Source organism: Lathyrus oleraceus, chromosome 7 (assembly GCF_024323335.1).
Source record: "Lathyrus oleraceus cultivar Zhongwan6 chromosome 7, CAAS_Psat_ZW6_1.0, whole genome shotgun sequence".
Lineage (NCBI taxonomy): Eukaryota > Viridiplantae > Streptophyta > Magnoliopsida > Fabales > Fabaceae > Lathyrus > Lathyrus oleraceus.
In genome coordinates, this window is record NC_066585.1 from 498,240,221 (window position 1) to 498,258,623 (window position 18,403).

General features: G+C 34.4%; 2 protein-coding genes across 2 annotated transcripts; both read right to left on the bottom strand.

The window, feature by feature from the left end:
• Positions 1-5,429: 5,429 nt before the first annotated feature.
• On the bottom strand, positions 5,430-6,082 carry LOC127101330 (probable histone H2B.1). Its single transcript, XM_051038709.1, has one exon. The coding sequence runs from the start codon at positions 6,000-6,002 to the stop codon at positions 5,556-5,558; it is 447 nt and encodes a 148-aa protein (XP_050894666.1). The 5' UTR covers positions 6,003-6,082; the 3' UTR covers positions 5,430-5,555.
• A 6,698-nt stretch (positions 6,083-12,780) lies between these two features.
• Positions 12,781-15,272, bottom strand: LOC127106876 (proteasome subunit beta type-4). The gene is made up of 6 exons (XM_051044168.1): positions 15,089-15,272; positions 14,867-14,943; positions 13,813-13,942; positions 13,448-13,607; positions 13,168-13,353; positions 12,781-13,086 (listed from the first exon to the last, which is right to left on the bottom strand). The coding sequence occupies exons 1-6, from the start codon at positions 15,118-15,120 to the stop codon at positions 12,973-12,975; spliced, it is 699 nt and encodes a 232-aa protein (XP_050900125.1). The 5' UTR covers positions 15,121-15,272; the 3' UTR covers positions 12,781-12,972.
• Between the last annotated feature and the right edge of the window lie 3,131 nt (positions 15,273-18,403).

Genomic DNA, 18,403 nt, shown 5'->3' on the forward strand with positions numbered 1-18,403 from the left:
CGTATTGTTGAATCGACAATCTCTCAGCCTATTAAACAATACATTAGCATTAAGACTCGATACTCAAGTGAATTTTAAATCTAAATCTATGTCTAGAGTTTAGCATCTAACAGATGATTATCCTAGATCGAGATTCGAAGAGTATTTCTCAATAACAGTTCAAATCAATATGTAAAACAAGTAAACAAGGATAACATCGATATAGATATATAAAGAGATTGTATACAACACCGTGATCAATAAAAATACATATTACGACAAACTTACATCCAATCCCAACAATAAAGGGATTTATCTAGTCATGATAGCTATATACAAAGAGAAGAATGAAGATAAACATGCATCAATCGTGATTTCCCAACAATTGGTGCGAACCCAGCTTCTGATCTTCAAGAAGCATCATCTCCTATTGTTTTCTAAGTTTCTCTCTCTCCAAAATGTAATATATATATATATATATATATATATATATATATATATATATATATATATCAAAATAACAATTGAAAGCAATTTATAGAAAATAAAAAGTTGTAGGCCGCACTAAGCACCAAATCCAGAAAAACATATTAAACTGCCCTAAATGGCGCTAAGCGCCAGATTTGGCGCTAAGCGTGGAAGCTCCTGCCTTGGAAACTCCAAGCGTGATTTGAGTGTTAAGCCCCATATGAAGCATTAGTTTCCAAAATTTGCATGTTGAAGTTATTTCTTCCATTTTTGATGTCTAAAGCTCCTCCAATGCAAACATACCTACAAAATGAGTTGCAAATGATCAATCTACACAATATTTACACATAAGTTGAGGTTTTGACTCATGAATCCAAAGAATCAAGCTAATAAGTGCCATTTTTTCATGCATAAATTCACCACAATTTGGTACTTATCAATTCTTCCCAACTTAGAAATTTGTTTGTCCTCAAACAAGAGTCTTACAAACCTAAACAAACAAGAGCAACCACCAAGATTTCACATGATCAAACAAGTTTTGAGAAAATAAGATAAATGCATGGTTCAAAATTTTAAAAGCACAAGGAAAGTGATGCTTACCACTATACTACAACCAAACCATGATCGTGAAACAAATTTTAAACACAAAACTCATGTCATAAATTTTAAAACAACACATTCTCAATTATGAATCACACCTAGCACGTATCTTCAATTTGTGATGAAGAACAAAAATTAGCGGCTTGACTCACACCAAACAATCTTGCTAACGTCTTGATTAACTTATGCATTCATCTAAGCAAAACATATTGAAAGCGTAAAAGAATAAATCACAAAGGACTTTCAAGTGTTGTAATGAAGTTTGGTTAATAAAGAAGGGTCATATCTAAAGCTATTTGAAAAAAAGTTGTCAAAATCTAGAAGAGCATCAGTTTTCAATTTCTGTATAATTCACAAATTTATTCACCACTTTTCTTTGTTCATATGATACACCTTTGATCACACTTTCTAGCATAACTATTTGCCACTTTTTTTCAAACAAATTCATTTCTTTTTCAATTATTTTTCAATTATTTTTTACCATTCTCTTTCTTGTTCAAATTCTTTCTTTTCCGAATTCTTAGCAATCCACCTTTTTCTCCCCAACATGAATACAACCAACATTATAGTATAAATTCTCCCAAATTTTCTATAGCAAGGGACAAAATTACACAATCAAATGAAGGTTTAAGGTTCAAGAAAAAAATTCAAAATTCATTCAAAACTCAGTGATGAACTACTCTTTGCATGCAAAGGAAAAATCCCACAGTTCAAAATTGATATAGATCCTGACATTAAGGCTCAAAGTGGTTAACGAATTCTCGCTCATGCACAAGGTAGGTTACTTTTGGTCAAGTGATTGTGCTCAAAATTAAAAGTTGCCTTGATCATTTTCATGCTTTCGTAATTTCAAACATAAATGCAAGATTAAACATAAATCAACCGAGTCAAAACAACATATTATTGGTCTCATGTGCATATAGTAAACAATGGAAGTTATCCTCACATTTAAGCTTTGATCTAAAGTGATTTAGTCATGAACATGTAATGCAAAATAATGTATGACAAGTTATTTGTACAAATTACAAGTTTTGTATTCATCCTATGGTCTAGAAAGCAATAAACATGTACCTTGACATTGTACCATCCTTCAAGTTTTTATCATTACCAAAGTATTTGCTAGTTGAAACATTTAAACTTAGAATAATCACTCAATGCTTTTTCAAGCCATTCAAAAAAAAATTGAGAAAAAACTCAAAAAGTTTGCTAAAACTCTTGAAATTAAACTAAACTACTATATTATCTACTTGAAACAAATTAAACAAAACACAACTTAATTAACAAAAATCACCACAAAGATAGGGTAAATGGGCATCGATGAAAGTGGATAAGTGGGTTGAGTAAAAAGATTTTTTACTGGTATAGAAGGGCGTGCTCAGCACCATCATACCGCTCTTAGTGTGGTTTCTGCTGCTTCTAACTTCACAAAATTTTCCAGGGCGCGCTTAGTGTCGGCTCTGTTGCCCTGAATTTTCAAAATGAAAAATTTTGTCAAGTTTTTCATCCACTTTCACTCTTTAAGGCTTAAACTACAAATCTATTAAATGCTTATAAACTTGGGTTGCCTCCCAATAAGCGTTTGTTTAACTTTGTTAGCTCGAAGCCTTTTTCAAGTAGACGTACCCTTTTATTGCTTCTTTTGCTTGGCTAGTTGTTTGAGCTTCCTTGTTTTGTTGTTGCTCCTTCACCAACAGTTACCCCTAATCAACACTTAAGAAAACGTGATGGGAAACAAGTATATATACAATATAAATAAATGTACAAAGCTTAAAAAGATAGAAACTATTACAATGCTTTAATATCTAAACGTCAGTCCCCGACAATGGTGCCATTTTTTTGAATTGCAGTATTTCTATCAAGGGCAAGTATTTGTTTTTTGTATCCATAGGGATTGTGCAATATTAATATCGTTCAATAATTACTATGATTTTAAGCGGAAGTTTGAAAGATGTTTATTACAAAGTGTAAATCAATAAATGATAGAAAAAGTTTCAGAGAGATGGGAGCTTGTACGGATTGGATTTCATCCACCGATAGAATATGTAATTTACCAATCAGTTATACACAATCTAAACATTTATCAATATCAGCATGTATCTCTCTACGGCAGTGTTTAAGTCTAAACTCCTGACGAGAGTTCAACCGTATTGTTGAATCGACGGTCTCTCAGCCTTTTAAACAATACGGTAACATTAAGACTTGATACTCAAGTGAATGTTAAATTTAAATCTATGTTTAGAGTTTAGCATTTAACAAACAATTATCCTATATCGAGATTCGAATAGTATTTCTCAATAACAGTTCAAATCAATATGTAAAACAAGTAAACAAGGATAACATCGATATAGATTCATAAAAAGATTGTATACAACGCCTTGGTCAAAAAAAATACATACTTTTACGACGAACTTATATCCAATCCTAACAAGAAGGGCATTTAGCTACTCATGGTAGCTAGATACAAAGAGAAGAATGAAGATAAACATGCATCAATCGTATTTCCCAACGATTGATGCGAACCCAGCTTTGGATCTTCAAGAAGCATCATTTCCTCTCTCTCTCTCTCTCTCTCTCTCTCTCTCTCTCTCTCCAAAATGTAATATATCTAAAAATAACAACTGAAAGCTATTTATAGAAAACAAAAAGTTGCAGACCGCGCTAAGCCCTAAATAATCCAGAAAAACATATTAAACCGCCATAAATGGCGTTAAGCGCGAAAGCTCCTGCCTCTACAACTCCAAGCGTGCTTTGAACGCGCTAAGCCCCACCTGAATCATTAATTTCCAAAAATTGCATGTTGAAGTTGTTTCTTCCGCTTTTGATGTCCAAAGCTCCTCCAATGCAAACATACCTACAGAATGTGTTACAAATGATCAATCTACACAATATTTACACATAAGTTGAGGTTTTGACTCGTGAATCCAAAGAATCAAGCTAATAAGTGTCATTTTTTCATGCATAAATTTACCACGATTTGGCACTTATCAATGACCACCTTGGTTTGAAACTTGCTTCTTATTTGATGAACTTCCTTCTTGTTGGTAACTTCTACCATTTGAACTGTTGTAGTCACCTCTACCTCTATTTCCATTTCATTTTCCTTTGTCGTTCCTATCTTTTCTTTATTGTCCTGCAATGCCACATCAGTTTTAGTTTTGTTGGTAAACCTCTCCATCATTCTTTGCTCATGAGATTCAATAGTCCCTTGTAATTCTTTCTTTGTCAAACTTGATAAATCTTTGGAGGCTTCTATGACTTCCACAATGTGATTTCGGAAGTAAAGATCTCAAGATCTTTGTAACTATTGACTTAGATGACATCACTTCACCACGCATTTTGATCTGGTTCACCTCCTAGGCACCATTGTAAAGAATACACATACACTTTCGTTTTCTTCCATATGAAGCAATTCATACAACCTTTTGAGTCTGTAATCTCACCTCATTCACCTTTTTAACACCATTAAATGACTTTTTCATTATATCACATGCTTCCTTCGATGATTCAACATCTCCAACATTTTCAAAGTTATTTGTATCAACATATTGATGTATTATAAAGTTTTGTAATTGTTCTTCTTCAATGCTTTATAAGCATTCTTCTGATCGTCAGTAGCATAATCACTGATTTGTGTAACTTCATTCTTCACAAGATCCAACACATCTTAACAGAAAACTACATCCATCTGCTTACACCAATTATCACAATTCTTTCCATTTAAAATGGGAAGATCTTCAAAAAAAAGTTATCACTTAAATGAGAAGTCATTACTCAAGATCTTCTAAAAATCGCAACTAGAACTCCATATATCGGATGTTGAAACATTGAAACAAAACACAAGAACAAAACAATAACTCTTCTCTCAAGTGATGCTCACACATATGAATTTGCACAAACTTTGTTCCTTCAATCACTACACATATGTATTACAATGTTAGAATATTTATATTGAGGTTACTTGCTCATGAGATGTTATGTTTAGTTACAATGATGCCCCCAAACGAGTCTACTTGCTATCAAACCGTTACACAAATGAATTCAATCTTCTGCATAATCGGTTTGGTGAATTAAGAATTAAAACGTTAAAAACAATTGTAGGACAAAACGGTAAATGGTCTACCATCTTTAATAATAAGATGAGGTTTAGAATGAAAATTAGTAATTAATTGCTGAATCTCATAGTGTTACAAACTTAAGAGTGATGCAAGAACCAAAGTTGTTGTAATTTTAAATATGAAAGTAGTTTATACAGTTAGATTTGTTAGTTGAGGCAACTCAAATTTTGGTGCACACAGTTACCAAGGATTTTGCAAGCGTTGATCATTTTTTTAATTAGTTTTCTTGTTTGATTTTGTTCAAAGAGAAAACATTTACAGATAACCTTTGAGTCAATTCACTGAATCATATTACTTTATGAGTCATAAAATAAAATCCACAGTTTCAAAGAAAATATTCAGACCCATTAGATCTACTTAAGCATACAAAAACCCCTAAAAACAGTTTCAAATCTAAGAACTAGTGAACTTAGTTACAGCTTTGGTACCCTCAGAAACAGCATGCTTAGCCAATTCACCGGGCAGAACGAGCCTGACCGCGGTCTGAATTTCCCTCGAAGTTATCGTCGGCTTCTTGTTGTACCTCGCAAGTCTAGACGACTCCGCAGCAAGCTTCTCGAAAATATCATTGATGAAACTGTTCATGATTCCCATGGCCTTGCTTGAGATACCAATGTCAGGGTGAACTTGCTTCAGAACTTTGAAGATGTAGATCTTGTATGTCTCCACGCTCTTCTTGTTTCTCTTCTTCTTCTTGTCTCCGGCGGTGGCACCACCGTCTTTAGGCAGCTTCTTGCCGGCCTTTGGCTTCTTCTCAGCCGGAACCTTCTCGGCTACCGTGGATTTCTTCTCCTCTACGGGTTTCTTCTCGGCTGGCTTCTTCTCTCCTTTTGGCGCCATTGGGGAAAATAGGGTTTGAGATTGGAATGTTGAGATGAAATTAGATGAAGAATTGAGATTGTGGTGGTGGAATAGAGTGTTGCGGTCTTTTTTATATGGCAAGGGTTTCGTGTTACCATTCGCTAATGAGGCTTTTCGCGGATCGGTGACGTGGCATTGTATTAACCGTTTATTACATTCTTATGATGACATGACAATAGACGGTTAAGATGTTTTGTTGATTCATCGACGATGAGAACGCTGATGCTTTTCGCTTCTCGCTTCTTTTCTTTTTTTAACTATTAAAATATCCATGTCTACGTAGGGGCGCATTTTATTTAAAATAAAACAAAAAATTTGGCGCAAAAAACAGTTTTTATTTTGGAAAAATATGACAAGTCTTTGTCTAAAATTATTTTCGTCTATAAAAATATTATAAGTAATAGTATATTTTTTTCTGAATGTAAATATTGTTTTCTTCTGAATAGTATAATTGAAAATGACTCATAATTTATAAAATTTATAAGTGATGCAAAAATTTTATCAATTTATAAAATAAACTCAGTGTTTCCTCTGTGTTTTATTAAAGATATTTTTAAAATATATATTACACACCGGATAAAATGTTGCGTAGTTATCCGGTTCACAAAAGTCAATCGGATAACTTTTCCATATATTTTTCGGTTATATTTTTCTATTAATCGGATAACTTGCATCTTAGTTTTCGGTGATTTTTTTTACTAATCAGATTGCTTGTTTCTAAGTATTATGGCACGCTTTTTTTTTGTATGTTTTGTTAATTTTTTTATATTTATATTTAACATGTATGGATATTCCTTTGATTATATGCGATAAAAATAAGATATGTGTAGATATCGCTGATATATTTCCAATTATACAAAAATTTACTACACGAGAAGAGGCGACAAGGTGGATTGGGGAGGTTGGAATCAGGAATAAAATGACAGATATTGTCGCTACCTCGAGTTTAACGGAGAGAGGAACCGGGACTTTAAACTAAAGAATTGTCTCCTCAAAGAGAATGAAAAGGCAATATCAGAAGAGTCACCGCCGAATTTTATTTGGATTGCCTCCATGGGAGAGGCGAGGGGAAATAGTCGATAAAACCCTCAGAGAGAGAAAAAAAGATGCACACGGGAAGTGCAAAAGATAAGGAATCGGTCTCGTAACCGAGACTTGGGTTCGGAAGTCGGTTACACAAGGGGAGGTATTAGCACCCCTCATATCCATCGTACTCCATGGAAACCATTTGGATTGTTATGTGGCATTATTTATTGTGCTTGCCAAGGATTGTGGCCCTTGTGCCTACGTATCTCTCATCGGGTGATGAGGAATCAGAGCTCCGTACTTCAGAGTAGAAAATATTTGTGTGTTGGTTGATTTTACCTTTGGGAAAAGGGTTTTCAACGTGGTGCCCTAAGGCACAAAAATGAGGTTTGATGGGTTGCGTTGATTTTACCTTGAATAAGGGTTTATGAAAAATAGTTTATGATTAGATTGTACTAAAGTCTATGGATAGAGATGGATATTCTAGACAACAAGTCAAGCATCTTGCATCCAAAATAATAAGAGTAAGGATACGAATGCTCCATTCTTACTCATTCTCCATCACTTAAGGCTCGTAGCGCACAATATTAATCGTAGTATTATTGTATTTTGAAATTTGATTATGAAAATGTCACTTAATGTTGGATCAATGGTTTATTTATTTGATTATTACATTGGGTGATGCAACATATATGCAAAGTAACCAATAAGAAAGTAAAGGGTCTCATTGTAAGGTAGCCCAAGAGAAAGCTTTGTGTGTGCAAAAGTGATACAAGCTAAACAGAGGATAATGGTCTTACAAACATGTCCCCCTAGGATGGTGCCATGATGCCATTTTTACAACCGGCATGCAAGTTACATAATCCAAAGTCAACTAAGTATCACAAAGATATGGAAAGGATGTGATGAGTTTATACGATGAATATGATGATGATGAGTACTTGAATGTAAACTACAAAGTAACAACATAAAAGTAAATAACAAAATAACAATGGTTAGTGGTAATCTGAGTTAGTAAAGTTAAGTTAAGTTAGTATTATGTACAAGTCTAACACTTGAGGATAATCTATCATTAGGTTAAAAGATTCAAAATATGGTACATCAGGGGATAACTTATCACTGATGCAAAGTATTGAAGATGATCAAATGATTAACTTACAATAGGTTTGAAATAATGAAAGTTAGGCAAACCCCAAGTCCAACTATCAATAGTTTGACAAAAGTAAGACTATATCAACTCAAGGGTTAAAAGTTATTGATTTGATTTAGTGATCAAGTTAGGCAAGTTATAAAGATAAATGTACAATATGAACTAAATAGTAAGGGTTAGTGTACAATATAAACAAGTTAACATAAAAGTTAGTGGGTTAGTATAAGCAAAAGTAATAAGATGGATCAAATGAAATCAACAAATTAGTATATACATAAACAAGACTTCATCTACATGTCAAATGACCCAAGTTGGTTGATGTAGGGGCAACCTATCCATGATTCAAAATATCATGAATGATGCAAGCAACCCTAAACAATCCAATATCATTAGTAGGTTTGAAACATGGAAGGTGTAAGCAACCCTAAATAATCCAATATCATGACAAACATTGACTTCATTAGCCACTAGGTTCAAGACCTCATAAATCAATGGAAAATTATTCAAATGACATGAAACAAAGCATAAATAAATAATAGGGGCAAAAATAACAAGGGTCCATGTTGGAAATATTTTCAGAATAATAAAAATAAGTGGGATAAAAATTAAAATGAAATTGGAAATAAATGGTGAAAAAAATAAGAATGAAAAGGGATATGAAGTGCATGTGTTGGGGGTTGAACCCCTGGCCTTGGGGTCATGGGGGATCAACCCCTTCTCTCACTGGGCCAAACGTTCGCTTGTGATTTAAAAATGCGCTAAATCAAGAGTTAAAATGAGAGGCGCACGCTAAAGGACTAATCAGGACACGACAACATTTACATTTGAATTTGAAAACACGCACGAGGCAACAAACTCAGAGTCGTCTTCAACCTCCAAACTTCAAAAATTAAAAACTCCAAAAATGTGTTTTCAGTCAAATTTAAACATGGAGTTGTCCTCCATAATCATAAACAAATCAACCTCCACACTCATGAGCCATTGATTGGCTCTAAGTGTGGAGTATTTTGTCAAGAACCAGAATAACAAGTTTGACCTAAATTGAAAGTTAAATGATGGATAGTGGTTAATCAAAACTCAAAGCATGGGGTTAATGATCAATGAGTGATTTTTAGTTGAATGGTAACTTGTTTGGGTGGAGGGGGTGAGTGGAACTACCTGATCAAAATCGGTTTTAGAGTGGTGATCCGATGACTTTGTGCAACTCAGGTGAGGTGTTGGGAAGGTGAGTTAGCATTTGGTAAAGCTTCAATGATGTTCAGCGATGGATTCTGGGTGGTTATTTGGAATTGAAATGCCTTAAATCTCAAAAATCGAAACTCTGTTTTGGATGGTTCAACTCGGGTTTGCAGAATTATTATTTTTTGCTTTTGAAGCTTGTTAAATGAATGGATTACCTCCCCCTTATTATAGGGAAGGTGATGGAGTGGTTTGGAGGGAAAGTGGATGTGGTTTTCTTCAGAAAGGTGTGGAGCTTGAAACATGCTCAAGGTGGAACTTGGGGAGACATGGGATGGTACAATCTGATCTTGCTTGCACTCCAGACCAGTTGGTTTTGGTTCTTAGCATCAATTGGAAGTAGACAAAGGCAAAGAAATGACCTGTTGTGCATTTGAACTTTGGCCATTTTGGAAATTTTTTCACTTTTCACATGGCATCGGGTTTTCCAATGTGAGAGGTTTTCCGTCCAAGTTGACTTCCATTCTTGTCCTGATGTGTTTTGTAATGTATTTAGGGACAAATGGGATCAAATCAAAGTGATTTGAGGACTTCGTGGATCAAATTGCAAAATCTGACTGACTTGGTCTGGTTTGTTCATCATGGCAAGTCAGAAACTTTAAACCAAGGCCAAATGAAATTGGCTCGTGCATTTTGCATGAAACTTGTGCCAAATATTCCTTTCCATGTCCTTGATTAGAATAAAAAACAACCAGGTCAAAATAGTTATGGTTTGGAAATGGAAATGTGGTAAAGTAGTGGTCTTGGTCATGTTTTAGGGCATGGTAGGCATGTTTGACTAGCTTGGCCAATGCAAAAAATGAGGTCGATGCTCAATGAATTAGGTCTTGAACCTTGAAACAAATTTGAAGAGGAACATATTTAGGACATTTGGCTCAAAGAAAATCTTTAAAATATTTTAATATGAGAAAGTTATGGTCTTTGGAACTTTCCATATGCCATTCTTGCCAAAATGTGACCAACCAACATGACCTAAAAAGGTGACTTTGTGATTTCTTGATTTTCAAGGCACAATGGTGGATGTTTTAAGTTCATATGATCATATCATAATGGGAAATGAGGCTTGGATATTTGTGGAGTGATGTTAGGTTAAGTTCATGGATGAATCAAATGCATTGAAAGTTCAAAAACCATGAGCAAACCAAGTACTTGTAACATGAATTTAATGAGTGTTTTTGATTAGTGAAATATGGTTGAAATTGGCTTGAATTGATGGTAAATGGATTATGGTATGATAGGATGATCAAATGAAACAAGGCCATGAATCCAAGAGTACACAAACTAGGGTTTCTTGGACCACAAATTTCATCAAGAGCATAGCCATTCAAATTAGGGTTTTGAGGTGTAAGAGATGTATTTAGGTGATTCAAATAGTTTTGACAATGTTTGGATATTAGGGGTCCTAAATGGTGTGGTCAAGGCACAAAGTGAATCATGACTTGTACAAGCCACTGAGGGTCAAGAACTAGGGTTAAGGTCCTTGGGTGACCAGATGAATCTTGACGTGTCTTCAATGGGGACTCACCATCCAATTAGAGTTTGGGAGAGTGAATGAGATATCTTGAATGATCCTCCAGGTTTTGTTGGATGCTTGAGGATAAAGATTAGGGTTAAGATGGCTTAGGCACACCTCAACATGGCCAGAGGGTCTTGAGGCTTCACAGATGAATCCCATGCATCGGGTTTGTGGATTATTGAGAGTCATTAAGTAAAAATTCATATGAGATGATGTGTATGGGATGTATGCTCATGAATTAGGGTTTAAGATGGTGATGTGGAGGTAGGGTAAATTTTAGGGTATGACAATTTCCCCTGTTTAATCTTCTCGGACCTGAATGTATGGATATCAATGGCTTCCAATGCGTTCAAGGCCAGAGAGGATTAAATATTGAAAGGAGTAACCGGAAATTTGCCATGTTAGGGATGAAAGTGTTATTATTTGATGTGGATTATATATGGTTATGATGAATTTTTGTGCAATGTGATGTATGCAACATAAGTATCTTTTCAAAAAGGGAAATCCAATGTTAAAACTCCAAGAAGGGGGTAGGGAAGAAACTCCGCTGGAAAATGAGAATCTCGGTGAAAGAAAATGGGGATTTCCCTTAGCAATGGTCGGGGAGAAAAATAATGGTGATTCCTAGCAACAGATAGAACACCTAACTTTAATGGGGAAATATAGATCCAGCAATGATTCCTAACAATGGATATAATACCTGATGTCTATTGGGGAACAACCAAGTGAATTCAGCGACGATTCTTAGCAACAGTTAGAATATCTGACTCAGTGGAAATGATGATAGTTAAGTGTATAAAACACAATTACTAATATACCCTTATTAAATTGTAATCCATTAACAATTAAATAATTAATGTAGAGATAATTCTGAAATAATAATATTAAATATATATAAGTTTATTGTAAATAAAATCGGAAGGAGTATTTACATAAGAATGAATGGCAAACGGACAACTAAAAACGTCATAAAATTTATTTAATAATAAATTCAATTCTCTTAAAAACCATATAAAAAATCTAAGAGATACGAGTACAGTATTAATATTAATGATATTTTAAACTTTTTGTAAAAATTTAGTGATCTCTTGTGCCAAGAAATCAAAAGTGTCCAGCACAACTGATTAGAAAACATGTTGATTAACCCAACATAACTGATATAAAAAGCATGTTGATTAACCCTTTGAAGTCTTCTGGAGTACTCCCATTCTCTAGCATAGAAATACTCCCAGGAAAAACACAACAACCCATGAAACTTTCTTCAAAACCCATCCTTTCCGTCACATAATTTAAATATAGATAAGCATCGAAGAAATCAATAAAAAATTTAATTATATATTTTTATTAAAATTAATACACAATTTCCAAAATATTATTTCTATGTTTAATTCTTAACTTGTGTTAGGGGCACAAGTTAGACCTTTAAATATATCTAACACACGCCGTCATAATTGAATTAATTTAATTCAACATATATATTTTCATATATAATTTTTTTAGTATAAATTCAATAAAATAACAATTTCTTTTGTGAATACCATTGACCTATAATACAATTTTCACAGTTGAAAAATTAGATATGACCGACTTGTATCGTGACTTTCAATATATCAAGCACCACGCATGTATTTTGCTATTTGGTTTTCTAATAATGAAAAGCTACATAATAGAGCTTCTGTCTTTCAACGTTTAAAATGCCTCGGAATGTGAAAATGAATCTCAAAACGCAATATCAAAGATGCACTAAAATGAATAGAGGGAAAGCTTAGCTTACAAGTTACAGAAAACAAAGATAGAAAGAAAAATTAAGGGTGGAGATTGAGGAGTTGAAGAGAACGTGAGAGAGAAAAACTTGATAGAATACAATCCTTTTTTTTCTTCTTTGGCACAGATTATGAGCAATAGTGCAAATTAGAAATGGGAAAAGGAAAATGACATTGATGACTATCATTCAAGAGTAAACTAAGTGAAATTACAGTTTAGGTAGATTTTTTCTGTAAAAAAAATACTAAGGTTCGTTACCACGAGCCTTCCGCGCCAGCTGTGGGATTTTTGAAAGCAGAGAACTCCCAGTATGTTTTTAATGAGTATGGTGGGAACATAGTTACACCTTCTTCAGTCATTCTAGCCATCTGTAAATTCAACACATAGATTCACTAAATGTGAAAACCAATAAATAAGAAATAACCCACTTACTTCAAGGAAAATCAGACCTGTATTTTGTTGACAGCAGACCTATCGCGATATAAAAGCGTACGCATGCATTTTTCCAGTAACTTGACGCCTTCCTCGAAGCTCAAATTTTCATGCCACTCATCACGGAGATGGGGCACAGCAAGAAGATTTCCGAGCCCAGTAGCTATGTGATTGTCTTCATAATTAATTCCAATGTTGTTGACCTGGATAGGATTCATAAGCACAGCAACCAAATAAACTTGCAGACTTGAGACTACTCATTGTTGAACAAAGTAAAAAAGAAAAGCCAATGCCTACCACGCCAAGGTACTTTTGACCATTCTTCACACCACCAAGTACAAGGGAGTTCAACAAAGGGTCGAACTTGTTACGCCTATTATACATCACCCGAGTTAAATAGTTGTGCACCTCCTTAGGCCCGAGAGAATTCCCGTCATCCCACATATTGTCATTGAGACTACAACAATCAAAGTTCAAAATCAACACTAACATGGTAATAATGAAGTAATCAAATCTGACATAATTGAGGGGATACAGAGATGAATTCATTTCTGTGAAGTTCGAAGAAAATAAAATGAAAAATCAAGCAAAAGCAAACGCAAAAAAAATTGACTAATCAAATTCTATTGTCTTTATCTTATGAGAATTAACCAAATGCTTACATAAGCTCGTCGAGGTAACGTTGAATCTCTTGAAAATCACTTATTTCTCCACCGGCACCAATAAGGGAATGTTTCCCAACAGGCTTCAACCGCTCAACACTCTTGTATCTCAGGGTAGACCCATAGGAACCTATCAGTACATCCACCAATGACATAAGAACAAAGTGAACCCATTATTTACCAGAAGAAGGGGTTTGAACTTCAAATTCATAACACAAATATGATTCATACATTACTACTAGTTTAATACTAAAACAAGCACTTCAAGGAATCACAATTTACCAAGGGTATATAATCCAAGATGAAAATTTCCTTTACAACAAAATCATTGAAAAGAAAATAAAACAATTGAAACACTCAATTCTAACAAATAAGCTAAGACTAACTCAAACTAACACAACCATTTTTTGGGCCTTAATACTCTAAGTCCTATGGAAAAGACCCTAATAATCCAAAGTTCGGATGAAACATAAATAAAGTCCAACTAAGGCTACGGTGGGATATCATAAAATGAACGGAGCGGAGCACAGTGGAATGTAGCAGAATGGGGCGGAGCAGAATGAAGATCTTCATTCCATTGTTTGAAATTTTAGGACGGAACAAGACAAATTCTTCATTCCGTCCAAATCAGAGGAGAAGAAATATGGCGGTAGCCGGTGAGTGATGAAATGGAATGAAATTCCTACCACTCCATTCCACTTCATCCGTTGTTAAATGATCCAAATAGTGAAATATCACTTCATTCAATTCTATACCGTTGCGCCCATCCAATTCCATACATCAAACTCGGTTGATTCAACCTAAAACTAAATCAAACTTATTAACCACTTGTGCTCAACCACTTCATTAATTAACTTAACAAATTTGATACTAAATATAAAAAACGAACTAAAAACCTACATTACTTGGATTGTGGAATTACTTAGATATATACACTAACTCTGCAATCTATTTTTCAAAACAAAAAATAAAATAGGGTTTATATTAATCAATGCTGCATAAGACAAAAATATGCAAAGTAGGGTTTGAAATTGCATCAGCATTTGGTTCTAACCTCCCATATCAGCAGCCATGAGAATTCCATCTTTGTATTTGATTGCAACCACAGATGATCCAGTCACATACGGGGTCCTAAAATTCGAAGTAAAATTTAGGTCAAATTCAACAAGAAGTAAAAGCGAGTTTACGATGAACGGAAATTGAAAAACACACAAGCAAGCACGCATGAATGAATGTATTAGAGAGAGAGAGAGAGAGAGAAAAAGAGGAGAGATACAGAGTTCGCTGAGATTCTGCTACAGAGTCCATTGTTTGAATTTTCAACTGAAAATCTTCAAAGAACGCGAGAATGGATGAATGCTTGAGAGCTATGAGATTGAATTGGTTTGCTGAAAATGAAAAGAAAAAGTGCTTGTGTTTTGCTTTAATATGAGAATTTTTCTCTACGTTTTGTTTTCCCTTCGCGCAAGAAAACTTTCTTTTTTTTTTCAAAAAAATTAACTATATAAATAAACAAAGAATGGGCTCAAATGAAAGCCCATAGTATTTTTATGGGTTGAATGTTGATACTTGATTTAGGGAATTTCTAATGCAATATTTAAATTATTTAAGCATCACATAAAAAATATTAAAATATTTTTAGATTTTGGAGATATATCTTTGGACGCATCAAATACACACACAATTTAAATTATTTCGAGTGACACATTATAAATTGGACTTTATTAATATCAGAAATGTATCTTCGAAAGTTTCAAAAAATATACTCATACGTGATCAGCCTAGTAAAAATTTCGAGAATGCATCTTCAGAAGTTTGGGGCGAAAATTTAAAAATTACTATCACATTTGCATGTCAATTTTTTTCCCGAAAATGCATCTCTGAAATAATTTGGTAATGACATATCTGCATTATCACACAACCATACTTGTTTTTCATTACAGACGCTCGCCAAAAACTCTTCCATTCTCAATCCCCATTTTTACTCCAAATCTTCAATCTTGTGGTTTATCACATCAAAGGGAGTAAAAGAAGTTGGAATTTCATATAAAGATCATTTGTTTCAAGCCTCATTGCACACATTAATCTTGTTTATGTCTGAAAAAACTAGCATTTTTTTCAGAAATGTATCTCCGAAACGAGTATGAACTTTTCCGAAAATGCATTTTTGGTATCAGTCCGTGTTCATTTTTTAGCTCTGCAGTAGCACTTATTTATTGTTCAGTGGTAAATGTTTTCAGATATGGTGCACCCCAATGTTTTCCCCAAACAAGTTTGTCTCCGAATGTCCAAGGTGTTGTTGTGAAGGCGATATATATTGGCAACCAATTTAAAAATGAGCAAGAGTTTGAATGTCGTGATCAAATATTTCAATGTATTCGTATGGAGACCTCCAAACTGAGATTTGGCGTAGTTATCAGAAGGTCCGATAATGGTTTGGATATCATATGTGCTTTTGTGACAATGACGTGCGAAAGAAGTGGGAAATATGAGTGTCCCTTTAAGGTGTGTGGTTATATATTGGCAAACAATAACTGGAGATTTAATGTCAAATGTGGTTTGAATAACCATGATTTGTATGAAAAGTTATCCGGTCATCCAATTGTGTGTCGACTCATGCCAGAAGAGAAGAAATGTGTTGCTAACATGACTTTGAATTTTGTTCAACCAAAAAATATACTTGCAACTTTGAAACGTAAAAGACCCGAAAATATCTTAAATATCAAGCAAGTGTACAATATTTGGTACCAAACTAACAAGTCGCTTATGGGAGATATAATTGAAATGCAACAACTCTTGAAGTTGTTGGATGATAACAGTTATATGTCTATGTACCGAACGTGCAAGGATGGAGTTACCGTTAGAGATATATTTTGGACTCATCCTGATTCCATAAAGTTGTTCAATTCGTTTCCTACTGTTTTCATACTTGATTCAACATACAAGACCAACAAGTATAAACTTCCATTATTGGAGATGGTTTGTGTTACCTCAATTTAGAAGACCTATTCTGTCAGGTTTGCATTTCAAGAGAGCGAGAAATAAAATAATGTTAATTGGGCCTTAAAGGTGTGCCAGACAATGTTGAAGGACCGAGGTGAGATGCCTAAAGTGACCGGCCGCGATATTGCCTTAATGAATTTGGTTGCAGAGGTATTTCCTACTTCTTATGCATTACTTTATAGATATCATACAACAAAGAATGTGAGAAGTCGGGTTAAACTCACGGTTGGGACAAAACATATAGAGCCTGAAGATGGAAAAATGGTGAAGGAGGGTGTGATTGTGGATAAAATAATTGGTGCATGGAATCGTATAGTAAATTCTTCCATAAAAGAATTATATGCCGATTCTGTTATGCATTTTAGGAAAGTGTGAAAAAAGTGTTATGATTTGATGAAATATGTTGAAAGCACAATTCTTGACCAGGTGAAGGAGAAAATTGTTTGTGCTTAGACCGAACATGTTAGACACCTTAGGAATACAACAACAAAGCGAGTTGAGTCTACCCATGATATATTAAAAAATTGGTTGGGAAATAGTAATGGCAATTTGTGTAGAGATTAGGACTCTTTGAACTAAATGATTTAGAACCAGCATAATGAGATAAAAATATCATTTGGTCGGAGTATCAAGGTTTTGGAGCACAAATTTAAAGACAGCAATCTTTATTATCAGTTGGTCGACAACATATCTCGAGCGAGTTTGAATTATATTTTTCACGAGGCTAAACGAGTTGATAAGGTAGGCTTCGATAGCGCAAAGTGTGGATGTATAATTGTGAAAACATATGGTCTTCTATGTGCATGTGTTATTGCCAAAAAAGGTGAAACTTGGTATCCCAATAAGAATGGATGGGATTTGCACTCATTGGAAGAGACTTAGATTTGATGATGATACGATCGTGAAAGACAGTAAATCGAATATCTCTATTTTAGTCGAATGAGAATTGACACAAGAGAGATTTTTGAAAGCCGGCGACAACATGAAACTCTACATTAAAGAAAAATTGAGGAAGATTGCTTATTCGGAAACCACCGACTTAAAATCACCCTCTCAATCGATAAAAACAAAAGGTGCTCCAAAGAAGCTTAAGCCTACACTGAGTGACAATTCAACGGTGCGGTGTCCTTCGTATTTTGAACATGTTGACAAAAAAAACTCAGATTCACCAACTCCAAAATCTCAAAAAACTATTTTCAAAGGAGCTCGCATTAGCAAACCACCTCTTACATCGCCTCCACTAAAGATTCCATTCATTAACGAGATGCTAGTGTTATAAATACATTGAGCAGTTGTCAATGTTGAGGGGGGAGGTAATTACGGTTATCGAGTTGTTTCAGCTTTACTCGGTAAAGGAGAAGATAATCGTACACTTGTCCATCATCAACTTATCCAAGAGTTAAGGACTCATAAAGAATCATACACACGACTGTAGAGAAAGCAAGAAAACTTCGATGAAGTTTATGAATCTCTTGTTCCTTGATAAAAAGTGTGTTTATCTGACACAATACGGTTTTTCAAAAACCTTTTTCCCACTACGTACCGCCCCAGCTCAAAATCCAAATAATCATACTATGTGTATTAGGTG